The 24,675-nt window shown below is 50.5% G+C and overlaps 1 protein-coding gene across 2 annotated transcripts in view; it reads left to right on the forward strand.

Annotated features, from left to right (window-relative positions):
* Positions 1-24,675, forward strand: part of MAPK8IP1 (mitogen-activated protein kinase 8 interacting protein 1) — a 48,069-nt gene that overhangs the window by 14,311 nt on the left and 9,083 nt on the right. For both annotated transcript variants that reach the window (XM_073348139.1, XM_073348140.1), the window contains 3 exons: positions 12,465-12,698; positions 22,121-22,202; positions 22,888-23,763. In XM_073348139.1, the coding sequence (XP_073204240.1) occupies positions 12,465-12,698; positions 22,121-22,202; positions 22,888-23,763 (1,192 nt within the window). The remainder of the gene's footprint in view (positions 1-12,464; positions 12,699-22,120; positions 22,203-22,887; positions 23,764-24,675) is intronic.

A 24,675-nucleotide genomic window follows, 5' to 3' on the forward strand; every position in this document is an offset into this window, starting at 1 on the left:
CCTTTTCTCTGTTTTATTCATGGAGCACGGTACTAATGAGCTAGCCTTCCGCAGCTAGAATAAATCCCTCAGAGAAGAAGCGAAAGACATGCCCCTGTCCCCAGGGAGCTCCATGCTGATCCAGGCAGGAGCTCAGGGGAGGAGCATTTCTGGAGAAGATCTTAGGGGGATTTGAATGAGGAGAGAGAATTGGACAGACAATGGAAGATAGGACATGCCATACCAGATGAGACCAGTGGTTCTTGTAGTACAGTATCCTGTCTCTGATAATGGCTAGTACCAGACATTTCAGAGGAAGGTGCAAGAAACCTTGAAATGGACAATCAAAGAGTCCCCTGTTCCTGGGGGAAGCTTCTTCTCTACCCCATCAGTTAGTGGCTGGTTCGACTGAAGCAGGAGGATTTATATTCCTTGTATGTTTCTAAGCTTAGCTAATGTAACTCTGGGTGTTCCCATTATCCATTTAAATGCTGAATCCTTTTTGAATCTGATGAAGTTCCAAGCATAAAGGGCACACCCGCAAGTGAAGAAGCAAATCCAAGACAGCGAAAGGGCTAGGGTGAGCGTAGGGTAGTGGCAGAAATGTAGGTTCTGGGTGAAGGGTGATGTTCTGTAGGGCGTTGTAGGTGGGTGAGAAGCTGGAATCTGATGGGATAGGGGATAGGGAGCAGTTGGAATGTTTTTGCCCTAGCCTGATTTCCAGTTTCATAGTGGGCTGTCATACCTCCTTGAGGAGGTGTGGGCACACAGACAGTCAGCTCTGGATCTCTGTTTGTCTGGCAATACAGCAAACTTATCAAATCTGAGGGCAAAGTTGCCTGAGGATCAGCCACGTTTTTCTGTGGGCCAGTGGAAGCAATAGCAGAAGGTATATCAACCGCCTCCTTGACTAAGGGTCTTTCCTGCCATTAAGATCCCAGTGGCTCCTGGATAGCCAGGCAGCAGCTGTGGCTAAGAGCACTCTTTCTTGGGCATACTCTGTATAAAGAGTGCACAGATCTTTTGCCCGTGGCATCCTGAGGTGATACTGCTGCAGTGCGCTGCACATGGGCTGCCCCTTGGGAGCATGTGGGACCTGGCGTTGGTGCGGAATGCAGCTTTTATTAAGCTGTGCCTCAGAGAGGGTGTGCTGCACAGGTGGTAGGGGATCTCTGCTGGTCAGAATTAGTTTCCAGGTAGAGTTGGAGGTGTTGCTCTTGACGTATAAGGGTTAGATTTTCAAAGGTATGGAGGGGCATAGTGGGATTTTCAAAAGCACCTAAGGAAGTTAGATGCCTACCCTGCTTAGGTGCTTTTGAAAATCCCACTAGGAGCCTCTCCACTTCTTTAGGCTCCTAAATACCCTTGAAAATCTGGCTCTAAGTGGTTTGGGACCTCTTTAGCAGTGAGCTACCTCTCTTCATGGGTCCTGTGGCTGCTGAGATCTGCAGAGGTGCTTGAGCTTATGGACACCTGGCTAAAAGAGGGGACAGCTGTCAGGGGGGTTCTGAGAGTGCCCCTCAGTTCTGGAACTGACCTTCACTTCTCCCTTGGTCTGACAGAGCCAAAGTTGCTTGACCTTCAAGCTGAAGGGCTCATGTGTTTTCTCTGGCCTTAGTGGAGGGGGTGGGTTTTCTGGTGTTGCTGGTGACAGATAAAACGGTAAGGCAAGACTTGGGAATTTCCCCCTTTGTTTGTATGTTAGAACTAAAAATTTTATCAGCTCCCTAGCACCAGCAGGCTAGGCGCTCTATAAATGTTGTGTTAACCCTCTTCTTGCTGCTGGAATCTAGTGATGTGCCAGCTGTGCGATAATGAGTTTAACTTCTGCAAGGAGTTTTAAGTTGCCATATTCAGTGCTGCATGTCCTGTTGACTTGCACAGATTCTCTCTCTCAAGTGCAGGTGAATGCTGGGAAAGAGGACGCAGATTGGAAATGTTTGGTAAAAGGGATGCTGACTACAGTGAGGAGACAGGTGAAATAAAAATGGTTGCTCTGAAACCTGTGGATGTGTAACATGTAAATCCCTCACCAGCCTTAAACATTCTGGGGAATACTGAGGAGACCTGAAAAAGGTTCAAACTGCCATTTGAACTGTCTGTGAGCCACAGAGGCTAATAAAATGGAGGATGAGTGCAAAATTGCATGGGTTGAGCAGTAGCAGAAACATGGGATGTTTACGAAGTCTTCCATATTAAAGAAGAAAGCTTTGAAGAAGTAATATACAGGTGTGAGAATCGTTGTGTCTTTAGAAAAAAATGTTCCATATGAAAAATGATTTTTCTGGACAAGGAGCCACAAAGAAGGGGAAATGTTAAGAATTCATCCCAGACTTAAAATTAAAAAGCCAATTTTGTGAATTTAGATTATCAGGACTCCTGCATTACGGACTGAAGGGTTTTGGGCTCCAACAGTAAAGAGGTACGTGAAAGGAACAGAAGGACATAGACCTGATACTTGGAAAGGCAGGGATCAAGACTTTCTAAAGTACCCAAAGTTTTTGGGTGGCCAACCTGGGACACCTTAACGAGGCCTGTTTTACAGAGGATAGGTGTCTTCTGAAAATCAGGTCACTTCAAGGTGTTTCAAATTGGGAACCCAAAAATGCAGGGCACTTTAGAGAATCTTGACACTAATGCAGTTCTTGGCTATTGTGCATCTGCCATGCAGGGAAATAACTAGAAATGTAAAGACAGGCCAGCAAGGCTCAGTGCACTTGGTAGGTAGGTAGACAGGTAGGAAGGAAGGAAAAGCTTTCAAAAATAAAAGGGTAAGAGGAAACCAAACAAGGAAGGATGTAAGCAATGTAGCAGCTGAAGTTAGCATAGAGAGGATATCCAGTATTGAGAAAATATCCAGGATATTAAAAGGGGTGCAGATAGTGACACCTGTGAGTAAAAAGAAAAGGAGTACTTGTGGCACCTTAGAGACTAACCAATTTATTTGAGCATAAGCTTTTATTTGAGCATACAGCACATCCGATGAAGTGAGCTGTAGCTTACGAAAGCTTATGCTCAAATAAATTGGTTAGTCTCTAAGGTGCCACAAGTACTCCTTTTCTTTTTGCGAATACAGATTAACACGGCTGCTACTCTGAAACCTGTGAGTAAGGGTGCCCAACATTTGCCATTATAAGACCCTATTTGCAGTCGGTTATAACTTTGCTAAACTTTAACCATCTGGGCTAAAATTTGTCATGTTGGATATCAGTCTCAGGTTGAAATTTTCCAAAAAATGTCAGCAAAGACAGTTCACTGGTTTCTTGGAACAAGATTAGGGAAAAATACATTGTTTTGCCCATTTATAAAAAAATTCTTACAACCATTTTGTTGAGGAGATCTAGTGCCTCTATACTTTGATCCAGAGACCTGAAATTTGGCATCAGGAATGTGGCTTTTGTTGTCCCCATGAAGATCCACCCAAATTTGGCCAAGTCGTAAGCCTCTGGAAATCAGTTAGCACAAACTCAACAGAGACATGCTAGAGTTTGGCAGCTAAATTCTCTGGAGATTCTGTGCATCCTGAGAATGATCCAGCCCCTCAGTGCTCATATGTGCCAACTGTCTTATGCATGTTCCAGCCCAGGACTACAGGGGCTGAGCAGCACTTTCTCTGCAGCCAGGGGCCATGGTGTCTCAGGACTTGAGAAGTGAGAGCAGAGAGACACTTTTCTGTGCTCTCAGTGCTTCCTTCACTGGTACCAAGGCAGCATGGATGATGATGAGGAAAGAGCCTGATGTGAATGCAGAAGAATGAGATGCTGGAGGTGGGGAGGGGGGCAGGAGTATAAACTGGGACGTAGAGCAAAGAGAGGGTCCAAGGGAGAGACTAGGGACAAGGGGCCGAGATGGGGTGGAGGCATTGGGACACTGACTTGGGATCCTATGCACTGAAGGAGGCAGGGGACCTGTGGAAATAAATAGTATATGATCATGTAATTAAAGTCTGTGTCATAAGACATATGCACCAGGGGGCCAAATTAAGGTTGCACTGACAATTCCTAACTTCTGAGTGCTGTGCTTGACTTTGCAGCCATAACATTTTCTCAGTGTAGTGTTTTGTATGTCATGTAATGTATACACACATGTAAAATCTGTAATAACCACTTTGCAAAAACGTGCAGGTTAAAAGTGGAGTTTGAGGATTCCTCTAGGGCAGTGTTTTTCAACCAACAGCCCAATCAGCACAGAGCTGCGGCCCATGTGACATCCTCAGGGCCATACAGATAGTACTGGATGCTGCCCACAATGGTAAATAGGTGGAGAATGAGAATGAGTTATTCATAAATACAACTAAGAAAGGAACCTTGCACACGGAAGAATGGCTACTAAAAATATGCACAAATGGCCTACTTGGAATGTACAAAATCACCCCAGGAGCATAAGTGAAAGCAATGATAGAAATGGCAATAGAGAGGTTTAAAGGAAGTGTACAGCTTGAAAAGTCAAAGGTGACATAGAGCTGTCAGCTCCAGTTCCAGTCCTGGGGGAGTTCAGAGGCAAGGCAGTAAAACAAGAGTTTGTAGTAGCTCGTTGACGAAAGCAACCAGGCGTTTATTTCTGCACATGAGATGCTTAGCTTGACCAAGGGTGTATACCATAGGGAATCAGAATAACAGATATTAATCTTGAACCATATGTGAAAGCACTAGCTGCATCAAATGAAGATGTGATCCCAGATGTGATCCTGGTGACATAGATAGTTACAGGCGGTCAGGAGTCTGTTTTACATGCCAGCAGATGAGTTCCTACAGAAACCAGAGGAAAAGTTGCAAAACATGACAGATGGCATCATTCATAGAACAGGAGAATCAACAGTCAGGATTCACTCCTTAGTAACTGTTGAGTGAAAGGGGAGGCAGACTCAGAACTTGGTGCTGACCCAAGGAGCTGAACAAGAACATCACAAGGGGAGGTTACATTTGCCACAAGGAGAAAAACATTTGCTGAGATGGCAGGAGCCAAATTCTTTAGCAAATTGGATGCATCAGCAGGGTTTTGGCAGATACTCTGGACATAAAGCTTTGAGATTTACACTTTCAATGCACCATTTGGCTGCCTTGTGAGGTTGCCTTTCAGAATATATTTGGCACCAGGAAGTATTTCTCTGCACAGTGTCCCAAATGCAGGAATGTCTCTCAGGAGAAAAAATGTACATTTATGCTATCATAATTTGGGGCAGCTCCGTAACTGAACTTCAGGGACAACTGCAGAAGTGATTGGAAACCACAAGAAGAAACAACGAACAGGGTCGAAGTGTCCATTTTGAGTTACTGAAATCACCTACTGAGCAGAGAAGTGGACCACAAAAAGTGACAGATTCTCAAGATTCAAGCACTAGTGAATATGCAGAGACCCAAAGATAAAGGCATTCTGAGTCTGCAAGGCATCTTCACTTAGAACTGTAAGTTTGTACCCACCTATGCAGCTCAAACAACTCACCTAAGATAATGCCGTCACATAGATATAGAATGGATCTGGATGTTGGAGTATGACAGAGTTAAAGGATTTGTAATATGTACTGACTTCAGCACTAGTGCTGTAATGCTTCAACACACAGAGTTCAAACACTCAACAGATGTTTTAAAAGGAGCCATGGGACAGAATGTCTGCCTGTCACATATGCTGCAAGAGCTGTGACAGTGTCAGAGAATTTGCAAATCAAAAGATGCTAGCCCTTGTGTATGGCTGTACAAAGTCTCATGTCTTTCTATGGCTGTACCTTTCAAACCTGAAATGGACCATAAAGCAATGACTGTGATACATAAAAGAAGGTGGAGAAGCACAGTCAAGAATACAGCAATTACTGGCATTGTCAAATAGCGGCATATGCACTATCAAGACCACATGCTTCACTTGCTGACCCATGAGGTGACCTGGAACAAGCCATGACAGTCCATGTGAACCTGATGATAAAAGCCTCATGTGGTATCACTAAGAATATGGGATGAATTAGAAAGAGGAAAACAGACTAAGAATGAAATACTATGAGGAGTAATACAAGCTATAGGTAATGGATGGAGAAATCCACACCTCTCTCACCCCCCCATTCCCAATATACAGGTGAACCTGCAGAGAAAGGTACAGATATAGCCATTTCCACAAGTCATTCCCCCAGTGGTGGGAGGGAAAAGTTGGAAAAAATAGAGGAAGTACTCCTGGGAATGACTAAACCAAGAAGAACGGGAGAAGTCATATTCTGTCCATAGAGAACAGTGACGTTGACAAAATGGTGAGTGTGTGTGAAACCTGATGGAAGTACAGAGATGTACAACAGAGAGAACAGAGGACACAGTCTGAATTAGATTTGTTTGTTCTGGAAAAAAACATGATGACCTTATTGTAGACTATTTTAGCAACTTTCCCAAAGCTCGACACTTAAATGTATCACAACTTCAATGCAATCCGGCTCAGGTCCATTAAATCAATATTTGTGTAGCAGGGAATTCCATAAAATGACATGGTCTGAAGTAGTGGACAGGGGACCACACCTCAAGAATAAGGAATTCGTGTTGAAATTCAGAAGTTTCTGCAAAGATAGGGATGGATTAGCAGATTGTAGAGTATAGTGAAGGACTCTCTCAGAAAAGCAATTGATGCAAGAGCAGAGCCATCTTTAGCTCTGCTCAGCTACAGAGCAGCACCTCTGCAATGTGAAAAACTACCAGCAAAACTTCTGTATAATAGACATGGCCTATTACGAGACACAAGGCATAACCAAAGGATGGCAAATAACTGATTTTCAGCAAAGAGGTCAGACAACTTAAAACCGATAGAAAATTATTAAAGAGGAGGAAGACCCTTACCATAGTTCTTTTGTTTTAAAATACTCAAAGACTATGTTTGAATTTTAAAAGATAGTGGCCACTAAAGCTGCAGTGATTAAAGGAATGTCATCTCATTCATATTTCATGATCAACAGAAAGTGAAAGCATTTTGCTCAGATGTCTTCTAAAGTACCTCAGAATGTGGCTGAGAGAGCAAACGAGCAGCCAGCAGAGTGAGAGCAGATACCCTGGCTGTACAGTAACCAGCATGGATCAATCCTGTTCTGGACTGCAGGAAAAAGACTGAACAAGCCACTGAAGACATGGAAGGACATTTTGCTTAATGGTACTTCTGGAAGACTCTTGAAATTGTCATAAAGATTGTCTGAGACCTGTTGATAGCATAACAATATGTAAAAAAGTTGATAATCCCTCTAGTTGTTAGAATTTGTTCAAGCAGGAAATTTAGCACAAAACTGTAAAGGACAGGCCTGCTACAAAGGGTTAAGCTTCAGCAAGGAGTATTATAATTGCCATCCCTCCTGCAGAATACTGTCCAGAGTCACATCGCCTGTTGACTCATGCACAGAGATGGGGAACCAGTTGCAGAGGCTGAGGCAGGAAATATAGCCAGGCTAGAGTACAGTAACAGAAATTCCATTTACTGCATATGGGTTTTGACTTGTTTGTTAAATAAATATATTGCCCTAAACCTGCCTCAGTCATCGCTGAATACCAGGTCCCTCTGTCTCGGAGACGGGCATCTCTGGGTCTAAGTGGTGGCCCAGCGTTTGAAAAATTTTGGGCAAACTATGCATCCGATGAAGTGAGCTGTAGCTCATGAAAGCTTATGCTCAAATAAATTGGTTAGTGTCTAAGGTGCCACAAGTACTCCTTTTCTTTTTGCTTCAACTAAGGTTGCCAATCCTCCCGGTTTTGCCAGGAGTCTCCCGGAATCAGGCTCTATCTCTCGGAGACTACTGAAGCCAATCTGGGAGATTTTATGTGCTAAAAATCCAGTGGTGCAGCGGAGCTAAGGCAGCCTACCTGCATCACTCTGCACCACTCCCAGAAGCAGATTGCATGTCCCTGCAGCCCCTGGAGGGGGGAGGGGCGGTGGGTCTCCGCGGCACTGCCCACACCCCGAGCACCACCTCCACAGCTCCCATTGGCTGGGAATTGAGGCCAATGGGAGCTGCAGGGGTGGTGTCTGCAGGCAGGGGCAGCGCTTGGAGACCCCCTGCACCCCTGCCTAGGAGCTGCTGTCAGAGCGATGTGCCAGTCGCTTTCAGGAGCTGCCCAAGGTAAGTGCCACCTGGACGGAGCCTGCATCCTTCACACTTTCCCACACCCCAACCCCCTGCCCCAGCCAGGGTGGGGGAAAGCGAGCGACAGAGGGAGGGGTGTTGGAGTGAGCAGGGACGGGGCCTCAAAGAAGGGGTGGGACAGGAGCGGGGCCTCGGGGAAGGGGTGGGGCAAGGATGTTTGGGTTTGTGCAATGAGACAGTTGGCAACCCTAGCTTCAAGGTGGCCACTAATTTTGCGTGCCTCGGTGTTCAGGTGTGGAGCTTGAGCCACACGGGTCTGATTTTCAGAAGTGCTGAGCAGCTACAGCTGCCCTTGACTTCAGCTGCAGTTGAAAATGTTGCCCTTTTGTTTCTATCATAATGCCTTCGAGAAGCAAAGCTCTACTCCCCTGTGTCCCACCATTCTTCTCCTTATGATAACGTAGTTCTTAGAAATGCCCTGCAGGTGGCAGCGGAGGCCAGGAGCAACAGGTCTAAGGGGATCCTGGAGTATCTCAGCAGGCCCAGGATAGGGCTGGTTAGTACTGCCAGCATTCACAGCGCCACTGTGCTGGTACAGCAGATGCTGGGGTGGTGAGTACAGCGTGCAGTTGCCTTTCTCAGGCTGCTGGGGATTACACAGGGGGAGGGATCAGGGGCAAAGCCTGGCTTAATATATTAGAAGGAATTACAGCTCTGCCATTTTGGAGCTGCTCAGCATTTCCTGCATAAATCCCATTTTATATAAAAATAAGCTGGAAAAATTGGCTCAGCTGCAGGCTTTGTCCCTGTTTTTTCCACTATACCCCAGCCCCTTCCAACTTGCAGGGCCACAGGTCACAGCTACCATCCTTATGGCCTGGAAGAAGCAAGCAGCAGCCCAGGACTGGGGGATGTGGACACCTACTCACAAGGTTGCAGCGTAGGGGCGTTTACTGTTTTACAGACCAGTTAGCTATGGGACCTGTCTTTGTGCAGCACCCAACTAATTTACACTACTCCACTTCACTTGCAAGAACCCCTCTCTCTGAGGTTGCAAGCAGCAGCATCGCCTGTCTGTCTCCCCTGCTGCCTTAGGCCCCAAGCCAGTAGTGATCACGATGACTGCACAGAGTCCCACGGACATCAGCGGGGCACCACACAGGTGCATCTGCCTGTGTGGATCCAGTTGCAGAATTGGGGCCTTAGTCTTGATGGACACTGGCTCTCTCATATGTGCTTGCTCACACACCCATATGCTCTTGGTTGGACTCAGTGTTCTCATGATCCATGCTGCTCCTCACCAGTTCAGAGGCGAATCCCTCTCTACATGGGAGTGAGGTAGTGGAAAGGCCAAGCCTAGAGTACAGTTCAAGGATCAGTGATGCTCTCCTGTTTGCAGTGTTATGGGGAGGAATCTTGAATGGCTGGGGGAGCAGAGTCCTCCCAGTGACTCCTGGTATAGTTTGTGCCAATGCTGTACTTGGCCTTGTAGATTAGGTCTGAAACTTTGCATGTAGGCTGGTTTTCAGTGGGAGGCCAGAGTGATGTGCTGTCTGCAGGTGCTCACATACTCCCGGCCAGGACCTGATTACAGGAGACTGAGTTTCTCTGGTAACAGCTACGAGTACCAACAGCACAGACACTGGGGCCAAAGGCTCATTTTAGGTGTGTGTGATGGCAGCAGCTACTGCTGCCAGAATTTTATGGGCGGCAGTATTTGGATCCTGGCAGAGACATGAAAGGCAAAAGGGATTGATATATGAAGAAAGATGGAGTTGATGTTCATGGGGAGATGGAAGCAGATCAAAATATCCACTGCCACCATCATGCCTCCTTGTATCCCAGGCAGCTGCTCTGAGGATGTCAGGTCTGCCTACAGCCTTGGAGTCCTGCTGGATTCATGGCTGGCACTCTTTGTGTAAAATGCTCTCTCCTACTTCTGCCTGTTCGGGAGACTTCAGCCCATCCTGCTGGCCACAGGGACCCACCAATGTCTGACCTCAAGGCTTGATTATTGCAACACACACTACAGGAATTAAACCATTTATCTTAAGCAGCTCCACTTGGTTCAAAATGCAGCCACCTGCTTACCCAGCAGCACAGGCCACTGAGAACTCATCATTTCAGTGCCCTAACCCTACATAGAATCATAGAATATTAGGATTGGAAGAGACCTCAGGAGGTCATCTAGACCAATCCCCTACACTGACGCCCCATTGGATGGTGAGTTCAGTTCAAGGTTTCAATCCAGTTCAGACTAGCCCTCACCTCCTGAGATCATGCTTGTACGTGGCAGCTATGGTCCTCTGGAGAGTGGAATTGTCTATCCCAAGGGTGAGACCTGCAGTTGCAGGGGTCAGAGCTCTTTCTGCAGCTGTGGGACTTGCTCCTGGAAGGGATCAGAAGAACCATGAGTCTTGGTGCCTTCTGAGCAGAGCGAACTTGGCATCTGCTAAAATAAAGGATGATTAAAAAGAGAATCCAACCAACTGGGACAGAGAAACCAAGACAGACTGTATTTATAGTTCTGGGGTGTTCTAAGGCACTCTGATGTCCTGATGATTGGCACCAATGTTGATACCAAGACAGAAAACAAGAACAAGCTCAATCTGTCCAATCTGACTATATAGCAACCAGGAGAGCGGGAAGCTGATAGTTTACACGTGCTTTGAAGGGTGTTAGCATCCAGGAAGGAGAGTGTCACAGGGTGACTGGCCCCAGCAAATGAAGTACAGGTGCTCCCATGGCCAGTTAAGATGGTGGGGCATCACCTGGGGGCTATAATGGACTGGGGGATACCCAGTGATGAAGGGAGATCTAGCAAAAGAGAGACCTGGCAGGGGGTGGAATCCCAGTGAGTCAGAGCAGACTGGCTAAGTCAAGAAGGGCAGGGGAGAGCAATCAGGGGACTGGAGGAGTCCTGGAAAGAAGCAGGTGTTTCCTGGGAGAAGGCTGAAGTCAGGAGAGCAGCGAGAGGGGTGTGCTAGCTGGCATCCCCAAGCCAGAGCCAGAAGGCTGACGGCAGAGGAGCGGCAGAGGAACTTAGCTGTTGGCATCTCCTGGGCCAGAGAGCTGGACCCAGAGGAACCATGGGAAGGCCGGGGGAATGAGGGATGCTCCCAGCAGAGAGGCTGGGGGGTTTCATGCTGGGAAGCGGGGGGGTTGCACTCCAGTTGGAAGGGCTGGAGTGGCTGTCCTGGTACGAGGACAGGAGAGGACTGCCCTGGAGAGCTGGGGTGTGGTAAGGGATATTGGGACTGTGCTGGAGACCCATGGTTTGGGGAAGGAGGTGAGGACTGCTTGTTGCTGGGGGAGATGTGCACTGTGGCTGTGGGACTTCTGTTATGGTTTCTGTACATGGGACTTCCGTACTAAATGAACCTCACAGGGGCAATGTTTATACTTGGGAAGACTGGGCAGCTTCATTTCTGGGGACTCAGAAGGAGGGAAACTGAGGCAGGTGAACTTATTGTGCTGTGGCCTACAGCATGAGGGTGCTCAGGGCAGGGCTGCCCTTCTGACAGAGAGGAACTATTTCTATGTCAATGTATGCACAATAGATGTAGGTATCTACCCTGGGCCAAGCTACTCGTACTAATATTTAAAGTCCAATTCTTATCATGTACAACCCCATCGGTTTCAGCAAAGAGACAATGGAAAAATTCTACCACCTACAGTCCAAGAGCTGGAAACAAGCTCTGCTGCATCCCGTGCAGATTTGGGCTCTTTAACAGGATAAGTAAAGGTATAGCTGGCAGAATGGGGTGAAATGGAGAAGGGAAACTCTCAGGAGATACGCCCTGGCAGTGAAATGCATGAGTCTGTGGAACAATCTCCCAGGGGAAGGGCTGGCAGTGCGATCACCTGGGACTTTTAAAGCTAGACTGGGACAGTCTTGGAGAATTGACTGTAGGAACTAGTCGTGCCTGGGCCCTGGGAGGAGGAGCTGCTGCTGGACTAACAGGATCTTTCTGCTGCCTGTGGTTCTGTGGAGTGACTGAGGGACTGCATTTCAAACTGTGTTTCTGGTGTAACCTAATGTGTTTCTCATGGTATCAGCCAGTGCAATCTTAGTGCCCCTGTGTCCCTCCCTCCCTGCCGATGGCACTTACAATGTCGCCGCTTGTTATGAACCAGAGAATAGCCATGTTGCTGCAATTGTAGCTGCAGTGTCTGGGCAGGGAGCTGAAGCTGTTGTGTTAATAAAGAAGCTGTGTCGGTGCCCCGTGCCTGCGGTGCGGGAACATGGAAACCTTTGCTTTTAGCTGCTCCTGGAGACTTGAATATTTTTTCCTGTCCCCTTGAAAATAAAAGGCAGCTCAGCACAGCCTTGCTGCTGCAGCAGCCCAGCTCTGGCTCCCTCCCTCCTTCCCTCAGGGGCTGATGTGATGCGATGCGACTGCCCGACCTTCCCTCCCAGTCTCATGATTCTGTCTCTTAATCCTCCCAGAGCCATGTGAGCCTGCAGACCAATAGCTGCCTGGGGGTGGGCAGCGGGGAGGCGAGCCGGCTCCAGGCAGAGATGCTTCAGCTGGACCTGATCGATGCTGCCGGGGAGACCTCTGCCGAAGAGGAAACCGCCCCAGAGCCGCTCAAGAAGGAGCCCCCGCCAGTAACCATGGACACCTACAGACCCAAGCGGCCCACAACTCTCAACCTCTTCCCACAGGTGCCTCGGACCCAGGTAAGTCTGGATTGGAGCATGTCCAGGGGACGAAGGGCCTAGAACCTAGGGTGGCGATGGGTGCATTTGAAATCCCCCTCTCTCTTTCCCTGTCCCCTGGGTTCCTAGGGAGGATTCCCAACCTCCCGATGGCCCCAGATGCCAGTTATCTCCTTGGGGCCTCAAGCGAGCTCAGCAGTGGCAGTAGCAATTGGGGAGGTGAGAGCTGCTGGGTGGTATTGGGCCAAGCTCCAGCCTATGTAACTCAGCCTCTGGTGCAGGGTGAGGAGGGGGTTAATCCCTTTTCCAGAGGCTTTTGTTTGGGATGACACAGCTCAGCTGGTGAATGGAAGAGGCTGAAACCATGAGAGTGATGTGGAGGCAGAAAGTGGGTGTGGTGGGGGGGCGTTGAAATCTTCTCCCTTGCTTTTGGGTTGGAGCGTTGAATGGCAGGGGAGTCACATGTCCCTCTCCTCTGAGATCACTTGTTAACACCCAGATAATTAGGTGAGGCTTGGAGGGATATGGTGTCCCCTGCGATATTCCCATTGAGCAATCCAAGAAGGCAGCACCAGGATGCTGGCCTGGCAGAGATGCTGAGCCAGGGCCTTCTGCCCTGAGTACTGCGGGGTTGTCCAGGGTCACTTTCTCCTACTAACCCCTAGAAATCATTGTCTGGAGGGTGGGAGGCAGTGATGGGTCTGGGTGAGTCACCACAGGACAGTGACAGAGGCCTGGTGGGGCACTGGTCAGGCAGGGAGTGGAGGGGCAGGAGCAAAGAGTCAGCCTCCAGGGGGGATGAGGAGTCTGAGAGGAGGTAGATAGGGCATAGCCATGGCAGGTCAGTCTGGTGGTGGAGAAGCGATTGTGGGGTTTGGGGGCTGGATTTCAGGTGGAGCAGCTTTGGGAGGCCACAGGGGAGAGCTTCAGTAAATGAGTCATGAAGTGACAAATTTATGAATGAGCCATTGAGCAGAGTGTGCTGGGCCAGAGGTGGGAGAGGAAGTCATCCAGGAGGACATGCAGGGAAAAGCAGTGTGATGGGTACTGGAAAGCTTTGGGCTATAGCAAGGGGCTGGATGGTTCAGCTGGAGGCTGTAGTCAGTCTATCTCACCCGTCTGCTCTCAGAGGAAAAGGCAGGTCAGCCTGGTCAGGATGCGGATGGGAGAGCTCCTAAGTCTGAACATGCAGGGGCTGCTGCAGGTAGTGCGGGTGACTTGGTAGGGGATGCTTGCTGACCCCCATGTCCCAGCACAGTCAGTGCTAGAGGGTACGGTGCTGGTGCTGTCTTCTGAGTAAGATAGGAGCCCAATGTCCTGACTGGTGGTGCTTCGGGTGATTCCATTCTGTTGCCCTAAATTCCCCCTGCAGTTTCAGCTAGACAGAAGATGCTTCTTCACTTTCTCTCCTAAGCAACTGTGCAGCGTTGCTGTTCTATCTGCAAGGGTGCTGCATTTCAGTGTTGTGTGCAGTGGCAGGAATCCCTTCGCTCGGCTGTCTCCTGCAGAGTTTGCAAAGCAGTGCATGGTGCGATACATACAAAAGGCTATTTTTATCATTCTCTGTTATTGAGAGGTGGCTTCTCTTGTCAAGTAAGAGGATTTTCATCCTGGTGACGTTCAGCTGAGGAGAAAGAAATGAGAGGCAGGTGTTTCTGTGTATGACAGATGGGAAGGAGTTGGTGGGTATGGCGTTGGATTGCATCAACCTAAAACTGGCAGCTGATTTAAAATTTCCAGTTGAGACACTGAGAAGAGGGGAACATGGGAGAGGAGAATGGGGCCAAGGATAGAGCCCCCCAGCCATAGGGTGGGACAGTTAGGAGCTATCAATGATGGCAGAGGCTGACATGAGATGGCATGGATCTCAGGAAGGTGGGAAACTTTTGCAGGGCAGGTGATGCCAGTGTGGGCAGAAGTGCTGGAAATTGGGGGGAGGAGGGGCTATGCAGGAGGGAGGGAGGCTTGGAGGAAGTAGGAAGAGGAGGTTTGGCAGCCAGAGAATTACAGCAGCTGCCTGCCATTCTGGAGTGAGAGCAAGTAACAAACCCTTGGCAGAGAGGAAGGGGAGCCAAGATAGAGATGGAGCAAGCAGAGGGCATCAGAGAGGGAGCGAGGAGATGAAGTCTGGTCTTAGCAGATCAGAGGAGAGGGCTAGGTCTCTGGAGGGGAATGCCCTGCTGTCCTGTTAGCTTAGGGCTGGAGGTTCTGTTCTGTCCTCTGAATCAGGAAGTTTGATCCAGGAAGCAAGTCCCTGGCGAAATTCCAGGGCAAAGGCTTTGGGGAGAGACACAGTGGGGATGTCTGAGGGGGGTGTCTGTCTGATTTTCTGTGCTTTGGGGAGAACAGACAGGTGCGGAGGAGGGTCAGAACCAGAGGGGTGGGAGAGTATGGGGAAAGACGGGTTGGGTGCAGAAGCTGAGTGGGTTGGTGGGAATGTGCAGTGGGAGAAGATGGTGCATGGGGGTGGAAGGGAGAGTGGGAGGAGGATGGATAGGACTGGGGGTTAGGATGGGTGTGTGCAGTGGGGCAGGGGTTGGCTGGGTTGGGGAGTGTCCATGTGGCTGAAATGCTCTATCGAGCTGGCTGACCTCACTGGCTGCTGAATCCTTTATGATGCTGTTTCTCTTCATTGTGCTGCAAAGAGTCACCAGGGCTGAGTCATCTCCCCCAGAATATGGGTTGAAACTTGCCCCAGTTATGTTCCTGTTCCCCCTCTTCATTGGTACCTATAGGCAGCTGCGCCTGGTGCCCCCATTGAGGCTGTGGAGACTGTACTGTCGGGGAGCCTTTGTCCAGGAAGGATCTTCACACCTAGCTGGGGGTTGGGGTCTGCCTCCTGGGCTTTTCACTGAGGGAAGACTAACTGGAGCCATCTGGGGCTGGATCTCTGGGGGCTGGAAACCGCTTCTCATTTTGGTCTTGTGCAGGAGCAATGCTGGTCTCAGACCTGCCTGGCCAGCATGCCCCCCACCCCCCTTGGGACAGAACTAGGGGAGAGGGGGGTCTCCAGGCCAGTCACGTTTTCAAGCAGGCTCCTTTCCAAGCAGCTCTTGCTGTCTTTTAAATCAACTGCTCGTGGTCCTGTGCACGTGGAGCTGCCAGATGGACAAACAAGTGCAGAGCCCGAGGTGCCTGGCAGTGACAGCTGGGGCCTGCTGTAATCCTTTCAGGCCCTGAGTCCGCAGAACAGGCTTGGGAGAGTAGGAATCTGAGCATCACATCCTGGTTAATGCTGCTGGTGCAGGGCAGCCTGGATAGGCACTGACATGGTGGGGCATTGCTGGCTTCTTGTGATGGCAAAAGGAAAATACATGTAGAGAGAGCACCCTAGTGAAGAGGGGGTGAAATGTTGGTGCCAGACAGGAGGGCTGCTGGATGGAAGAGAGAAACAGCTGAATCGCAGGGGAGCCTCTTTTTTGTGGAGCGTCTGCCTCTAACGCCAGGATAATACTTCTTCCCAGCTTCTGCTGTTATGTAGAGTAGAGCAAGTGGAAGAGTCCTCCAAACAGAGTGGAGCGAGAGTTACTGTTGGAAGGAGAGATTTCTTCTTCACTTTCACTTCCTCCTCCTTGGATTTGCCATGATAACCTCTTCGTAAGGAGGCAGCAGCCAGCCTTTGCCCTGAAAATACTATAGTATCAGATTAGCGACTCTAGTCGATGCTTCAGGTCTTCCCCTGGAGTTGGATGGGGCTGCGGGCTGCATGTATCACTCAGAGCTGGATTGGTAGCTTGATTGGGTCAGGAATCCAAACACAAGTTCTGAATAGTTCTAGTCTGGAAAGGGGTCATTCTACATTGCAGTCACAGAGTGTGATTGCAGCTCATGTAGACACACCCAAGCTAGCTTTTATCTTACTAACTTGGATACTGGAGCAGTGAAGCCATGGTAGCACAGGCTTCAGCATAGGCTGCCTACCCGAATAATTGTCCAGGTGTCTTGTTTAGCCTATGCTGAAGCCCGTGGTGCCACAGCTTCACTGGTCTAGGACCCAAGCTAGCTAGATTGGTCTACTGCAATCGCAGGGTGTGACTGCCGGTTCGGTATAGACATACCCTCTGCACCAATGGCCCTTTCCTTCCCCACAGCCCTGCTCCCCTGCACATGTATGTGTATTAGAGTCAGAATTGCTCACTTCAGTGACTAACACACATTCTTACTGCTCTTTCCTCTTGTTAGCCCTGCAGAACGTACCTGGCTCCGAGAGGGTGGGAGAGTCGATCCCCTATGCATCAGCAGCATTTTTGTTCTGTTCTGGTGGCAGAACCTGTATTATGAGTTGCTGTGTATGACATGGAGAGAGCCCCGCTTGCCTCCCAGATCCCAAGAGGAGTGTGTGGCATAGGCAGTTAGGAAGAAAGCCGTTCTTTGCAGTCTCGGCCCATGTGATCTGGAGTCGCTATCATGGAATCCAATTATGTCATTTATTTAGAGTCACTTTTGGGAGCTGAACTGCCTCTGGAGCCATTCCAGATAAGGGGTTGCTATTGTAAAAGCACATGGCTTCACTGTTAGTGGTGAGTGGCTGCAGGTCCCAGTGAGAGAGTTACACTGGGGAGCCAGAAGGCCTGCAGGCAAATAGCACTGTTCACAACCTCCTCAGCCTCTGTCCATCCTTCAAGCGGCACGAGGCTGTCCTCTCTCTTCATTTCCTCCTTGTCATAGGTTTGATGGGTATGGCCAGCAGCACTCCTCCTGCAGCCTGGTACCCTCCCCTCCCCCTGCTTTATCCTGGCACACTCACCTCCGGTCTTCTCTCCTTTTTTTGAGAAGGCTCTTACTGTGACTCACATTGCAAACAGGAGCTGAAACTGGGCCCCTTGGTGCAGCGTCTCTACCTCTGGGCCTGAAGTGGATCCTGCTGATGGTGAGGCTGGGCAAATTCAGCCTCTGGCAGCCTCTGCTTTTCCCTATGTCCCCAACGATCTTCCCCCAAGCGAGTCTCTCAGAGTTGCTCTTGGTCCCTGTTGACTTGCCTATGGCTCTCCTTTGCAGTGCTGCCCCTCCCTGGGACACCACCCACTCTGTCTAGTCTGCGGTGCTGTAGGCATGGACTTGGTCCTGTCTGAAAAGAGTTTGTCTATCTTAGATCCCCATTACCATAGGATCTGAGCACCTCACACTCCTTAGTGTGTTTACCCTCACCATGCCCAAGGGTGATGGGAAAGCACTCTTCTCCCCCACTGTACTGGTACTAGAGAGATGTGACTTCCCCAGTGCTGCACAGGAAGCCTGTGGAGGAGTCAGGCATTGAACACAGCTCTCCCAAGTTCTAGGCTAGTGCCCTAACCACTAGTCCATCCTTTGGGACTGTTGGACACTTGGATGAGGAACTAGGAGGAAGGGGCACTGACTGGCTTCTCTGAAGGCATGTCAGGTGGTGACAGCAGCAAGATGAGCGGGGTAGGGGCCGGAGGTTGGGAACTACATTTAATCCCTTTCCTTATAGCATCTGGCAATAGTTTCCTTTGTATCCCATTTGGGGCTGATGGCTCTCAACTCGTGCCCAGTTCTGCTGCTTCCAGACCCTTCCCCACACAGTCAAGCTCCCTCTTCCATTTGGGTAGGAAAAGGGGGTTGTGTTTCCTGTTTAAAATCGGTGTTCCTCCCCTGCTCCCACTGTAGAGACTACAGCCAGGATCTGCTCAGAGCCCTCCTTTAGCACCCCCACCATTAGGGCAGGGAGGAGGCAAAGCCTCATGTATTCTTCCAAAGGCAGGGGCTAAGACCATCCGCTGGCTTCAGTTGCAGGCATCCCCCACAAACTCAGTTGCACTCACCACCTTATGGCCCCAGGAACCAGCCTGCTGCTGCTGTCTGGGCAACTGTCCTACCACTTTTCAAGCTGCTACTTCCCTCTCCATGGGAATCCACCCAGGTAGATGCTCCAGCTCACTAGAGCACATGAGGGCATTCCCATTTACACTGCTCTGTTCTGCGGTGTGGGATGGACTCCCAGAGCACCTTGTTTGTTAGTGTCGTGGAGTGGCTGGCATCACCCTAACTACCACCCAGCCCAGGTGCCCATACTTTTCCCCCTCCATGGCCTGCTGTCCCCTCCTTCTCTCTGTGGCTAAATACTGGGCACATCTGGGTGTGTGCTGGACCCCAATGAGCTGACATAAGCTCTGGTGTATGACAGAGTGCAGGGCCCCTCAGATCTCTCTTTGGTGCTGCCCAACGGTGCTCAGTGATGGGGGTGCTTCTGACTCCATTTCCCATCATTCTGGGGGAGGATGCTCTGGGGAAGCCTTGCTGCAGGGCTGAGCTCAGATGCAGATACCCTGAGATCTGAGGCACTCCAAGGGTCAGGGGAGGGAGGGAAATCAATCTGCTGGCTGCTGGGACCAAACACCTGCTTGATCAGACTCTGTGGGGGCATGAGAGTATCTGGTCATCCCCCATTCATAGAATCATAGAATATCAGGGTTGGAAGGGACCCCAGAAGGTCATCTAGTCCAACCCCCTGCTCAAGCCCTTTGTGGCTCTCTCTCCATTTTCGCGATAGTAACCTCAATGCATCCTATCCCTGGGCCACGGTGCAAGCTGCCTGCATTCTCCATGCTGGGTTTGCTGCATCCGATGCCCACCACGAGGGGCCCTGCACATTCTTATAGTCCCCTGGCCAGCTCATGCACTGACGGAGAGGGGGCTGGGCGCTGCTACCTCCTCTGCAGCCAGGGCTGCCCCTCTGGGTACAGTGTGCAGGAGCCCTGGCAGAGGTGGTCACTATGGCAGCTTGGCTGGCTGCGATCCCATTCTGACAAGTGACTGGGAGCTGCAATGAGGCAAATGGGGACACTTAGTTCTTTGCACTGGCATGAGCAGGGCCTTTGGGGGCTATGTTGGCAGCCTGCACCAGCCCTTCTGGTGCGGGGGGTCTCCCCCTTCCTGGGCAGAGGGAGGGAACTGGCAGTCTCTCTATACAGCATGTGCCTTCTCAGAGGCTGCCCTTGGCTCTCTGCACTTGGAAAGGGGAACGAGGTGACTATTAGGCAGCTCAGACTTTCAGAGCTAGAAATTCCCTAGCAGATCTGAATCCCTCTCTTTGGGGAAGGCATAGGAGTGTTAGGAGGATCTGCAAACCCTGCTGACAGCAGAGAAAATCCAAACGGCCCCAGAGACATGACACATACACTGGGAACAGCTAAGTGAGACTCAGCCTGGGGCAATATACATCCTGCAGCTGGGGAAAAATAACCCAAAACCTTGATCCTCAATGGGAGGAGAACCCAGAGAGCAGATTACTTCCCCCTAGGCTGAGAGAGACTCTGCAGGGATGGGGGGTTGGGAGGGAGGGAGGGAGCAAACAGGACAGGAATTTACAGTGAGACGGTTGCAAAACATCAGTGATATTTTGGGGGCTGGGTATGCAAAATCCTCAGTCCCAGACTGGGGACTTCGGAGAGATCTCACCTCAGATCCCGCACTCAGTGCTGGGGCCCTCAGTCCCAGAGAGCTCACATCCTGGGACTGGAGGGGTCAATTTATGAGGAGAGATTAATAAGGCTCTGTTTAGGCTGGCTTGATGATCACTAAACGTGAAGGGGGAAGGTGATGTTTGCAGGTGTCTGAAGGATGTAAACCCCAAGGAGGGGAAGGAATCTTTAGGGCAGTATACTGAGGTATAACTAGAGGGGTGGGATGAGACTAATAGGGGATATTTTGATTTAACCTCAGGAGATGTCTTGGTCTGAGACGTGGATGAGTCTACAGAGGACGGGGTGGGGGACACAATGCTAGATTGGGACAGAGCCCTAGAGAATGTGATGGAGGGATTAGATGGGCCATGGATCTGCCCTACCACAGAAGGGAGAGGGATACCAGACTGGATGGTCCATCTCCCTGTGGTGGACCCTATTCGTTGGGAATATGTCCACACCGCAGCTGGGAGCGAGCCTCCTAACTGGGCAGACAGACTCATGGGTGCTAAAAATAGCAGTGTGGACACACGTTACCGACAGAGGCGTGGGCTAGCCACCCAAACTTGGACCTAGGTTATAGGGTGGCTTGAGCTCTGGTGGCTAGCCCGAGCTTCTGTCGGTGCTGCAGCACGCACACTGCTGTTTTTAGCATGCTAGCTCAGGCCCTGCTAGTGTGCTTCTGTCTGCCCAGGTCGCCAGGCTTGCTCCTACCTGCAGTGTAGACCTACCCCAGTGCCCACCCCTCAGAATTTGTCAGCTAATCCCTGGAAGCAGCTGGTGGGGGTTGTGGGATCTTGCTGCACTCATGGTTTCTCTAACTTTGCCAGGAACATTCAGGAGTAGCACCTGCAGGATGCTTGATGCCCTGTACCAGCTTGATTCTCTGAATGGCATCTCACTGAGGCCATGTCTGAACTGGGAAAATGCATCAAGTCCCCCTTAGGATTAACTATGACCAGCTAACGTTTTTTAAACACACCTGCCTTATCCACAGTAAGGGCAAAATTGGGTTGAACATCACATTAGTTCAGACATCATAGTTATGGTGTTTTCTAAAAAGATGCAGTTTCCCAGTGCAGACAAGGCCAGAAAGAGCAGGTCCTGGGGCAGGAACCGAACAGAGTGATCTTTGTGGCCCTCATGCCCAGGGTGGCATAGGCAGTGGGACAGCTATGTTGCCCATGGGGGAAATGTTGGTCCTGGTGATAACACGTCTTTTTTCTCTTTCCTGGCATTGCTGTGTTGGGAGCAGAGCATATGTACACAGTGCTGGCTGTGCCCTGCAGCAGTGTGGGACACAGCAGAGGCCCAGGAGCAGAGGAACAACCAGTGTGTGTCCATGCTGCCTGCCATGCTCACAAGTATTTCTCTTGGTGCTCTGTGCCCAATGACACTGAAGGGCCTGTACTTCCTGTGCCACATACCCAGTGTCTAGAGCGTCTCACGCCAAGCATTGCCAGATGCATGACCTGGGCCCTGGTGCTCCCCAGCCAGGGAGTTAATGTGTCTCTCATTGGTGGTTCTAGTGTGCTAGAATTCATTAGCTCCTCTGGTAACATGGACAGTGAAGATCAGAAAGTGAATGTTGGGGGGGAAGAGCATGCAGGTGGGAGGCCATGCGCACAATGTGTAGATGACAAATCCTAGGTAGGTGCAAGGTTTGCTCAGGATTTTCCTGCCAAAGGAAAACAAAATCTGTGTGGGTCCTTGGAGCAGTGCCCTGAGTGCCACTCTAGGGTTGGGGTACAAAAATCCAGATCAGGTTCTTTCTCATCATTTGTGGCTCATTCCCTCCTGTGCCTTGGGTTAGCTCCCAAGCTACTGCCCAGGCTTTCCCAGCAGCAGCTGCAGATCTGGGATTAGCTTGTGGATCCCCCAATGCACATGGACAATATGTTGGCTGATGTGGAGGGAGGCTGGGGCAGTGGAGTGGTGGGCTGGGGGAGGGACAGGGCATCTTTGTGCTTTGCACTGTTTACTGTTCCAGCTACAAGGCAGCTTTGTTCTTCTCCGCAGGACACTCTGAATAACAACTCTCTAGGGAAAAAACACAGTTGGCAGGAGCGGGTGTCCCGGTCGTCATCCCCCCTGAAAACTGGTGAGTCCCAGGCTCTCAGCAGGAGGCTGCTTCTCTCACTCTTTCCCCTTCTGTCTCCTGGCAGTTCCTCCAGTGCCTGGATCTCAGAGGAGCAACCACAGTGCTGCATCCTCCCAGTGCCCCTTCCCTCTGGCCTGTGTCCAGTGAGGTGGGTGCTGTGCTTATCCACAGGCTGATGGAGGCACATTCAGTCAGCTGGGAGTTGATTCCCCTCTGCCTGCCCCCTTTTACTGCGTACCTGTCCCCAGCTGGTAAGATCCTTCCTTTCCTGTTGTCCTGGGAGCTGGTAGCATTCCAACTTGGACCAAAAGTGAGAGATGGGTTGTCTTCAGATGTTTTTGTAGCAACCCTGGAGCATGAATAGCTTTTCTGGGGGTAGCATTCAGGAGGCAGAGCCCAGGATAAGCTCCTGTTCCTACTGTAGCCTATGGATATGCAGGAGGATAATCTGAATATTGTCCAGCTGGCATGGGATATAGGCTCAGCAGGGAACTCTTCTTGGGCCCATAACCTGAGTCCCAGCCCCTGGATAGGGTGGGAGGCCTGGCAGCAGCTGTCATTGCTGATGTTTTGGGTGTGTCCTCACTGTGTATCCCAGCACAGAGTGCTCCTAGGCTGCTTGTGCTCTGGATTTGATGGGTGGATGTTGCTCTCTTTTTCTCTTTCTCTCTTGCCCACCCCTCAGGTGAGCAGACCCCTCCCCATGACCACGTTTGCCTAAGTGATGAGGTCAATCACCAAAATAGCACAACCTCCACCAAAGATCGGGGCACGTCCACGGAGAGCCCGTGCCGGCGCACGGCCGCCACACAGATTGCCCCTGCCTGCGTTGTCTCCTCCCGGGTGCCTGAGAAGCACCAGGCTGCCAGCCGGCTCCCACCCCACAACCCCAGTGTGGTGGTGGTGACAAGGGGGCCGGAAGCCCACCGGGACCGCATCCGCTACCAGACGGACGTGAGGCTAGAAGCCACCGAGGAGATCTACCTGACACCTGTGCAGAAGAACTCGGACCCACTGGAGCCTGAGAAGCCCTTCCTGTCGCAGTCCAGCGAGAACCGCATGTCCATCAGTTCTGACATTGACACCTCCAGCTACCCCCCACTGATGGGGAAGCCCAATCCCTCCATCAGCGAGGAGGACGAGGTGCTGGACTACATGTCCTCGCCCGAGAAGATGAGCCTGCCCAGGACCTCGTGCAGCAGCAGCAGCAACGGTGGCTACCGGCATGGGCACAGCCTCCAGAGGGCGTCCGTGAGCTCAGACACCAGTGCCCTCTCTTACGACTCAGTCAAGTACACGCTGGTGGTAGATGAGAACGTGCAGCTGGAACTCGTCAGCCTGAAGCAGTGCTACTCGGGCTACAGCGACGAGAGTGACTCAGCAACCGTCTATGACAACTGCGTCTCCTCACCCTACGAGTCGGCCATCGGCGAGGAGTATGAGGAGGATGCGCTGAAGCGGGATTCAGTCTGCCTATCTGAGGACTCCACCCCCGAGGCTGACATCCACTTCTCCAAGAAGTTCCTCAACGTCTTCATGAGTGGCCGGTCGCGTTCCTCTAGTGAGTCCTGGGCTGAGTGGGGAAGGAGTGGTACGAGATGGGGCTCAACGTAGATTGGGCTCCTCCAGTGAGTGCTGAGCCTGAGGGTGGGGGTGGCAGAGGGCTTTGTAACTGTATTGTAAAGTGATCCTGGTTCCCCCCGACTTCTCCCCCCAGCCTGTGGTAATGGACTTTTAGTGTCCAGTCAGTACATCTGACTGGATACTGCCAGGTCTGCTTTTTGACTGGACTTCCCAGTCGAAAACTGAACACTTGGCAACCCTACCCATGACTCACAAATTGCAGCAACCTCTAGTCACTCAGTCCAAGACTCCTTTTGTCTTAGGTGGGGGCTTGTAATTAACTTATTCTTAGTTATGTTAATAAAAGGGTGGGTTCACAGTCATCAGGAGGCCTGTTGTGATTTGCCCACCCAGTCATTAGTGCCTCGCTGTTTAACAGTACAAGGCAGCAGAAGGAAACCCGTGGTTTTTTGGGGGAGACCTGTAATTTGGGAATTCCTCTGTCAAATGGCCTCAAATGTGGTTCACTAACGCTACCCTGCACCCTGATGAGGCACACCAAATTTCAAAGCAATGTGAGTAACCATTCAGATTTTAGAGCACTTACAAGAGTGGAGTTTTAAAGCCTATAAAATGGTGGGACTGGAAACAATCTAGCTGTTTTTCTACATTGACGCCCGCATAGTGTAAAAAATGTACATTGTCTTGAATACCGTTCTCAGTTTGGATCCCCCAGGGCACCATGCAGTACCTTGGAGTGAAATTCGACAGACTCCCATTTTGATCCCTAGATGTGTGCAAAAAAAAAAAAAAAAAATTAAAAAGCTACCTGCACAGTATATCCTGCTTCAAATAGGATATGCAGCCATGTCTCTCTCCGTGCCCCCCAGAAATACCCCTTTGGTTTCTA

This window comes from Lepidochelys kempii, chromosome 6 (genome assembly GCF_965140265.1).
Source record: "Lepidochelys kempii isolate rLepKem1 chromosome 6, rLepKem1.hap2, whole genome shotgun sequence".
In the NCBI taxonomy this organism is placed as follows: domain Eukaryota; kingdom Metazoa; phylum Chordata; order Testudines; family Cheloniidae; genus Lepidochelys; species Lepidochelys kempii.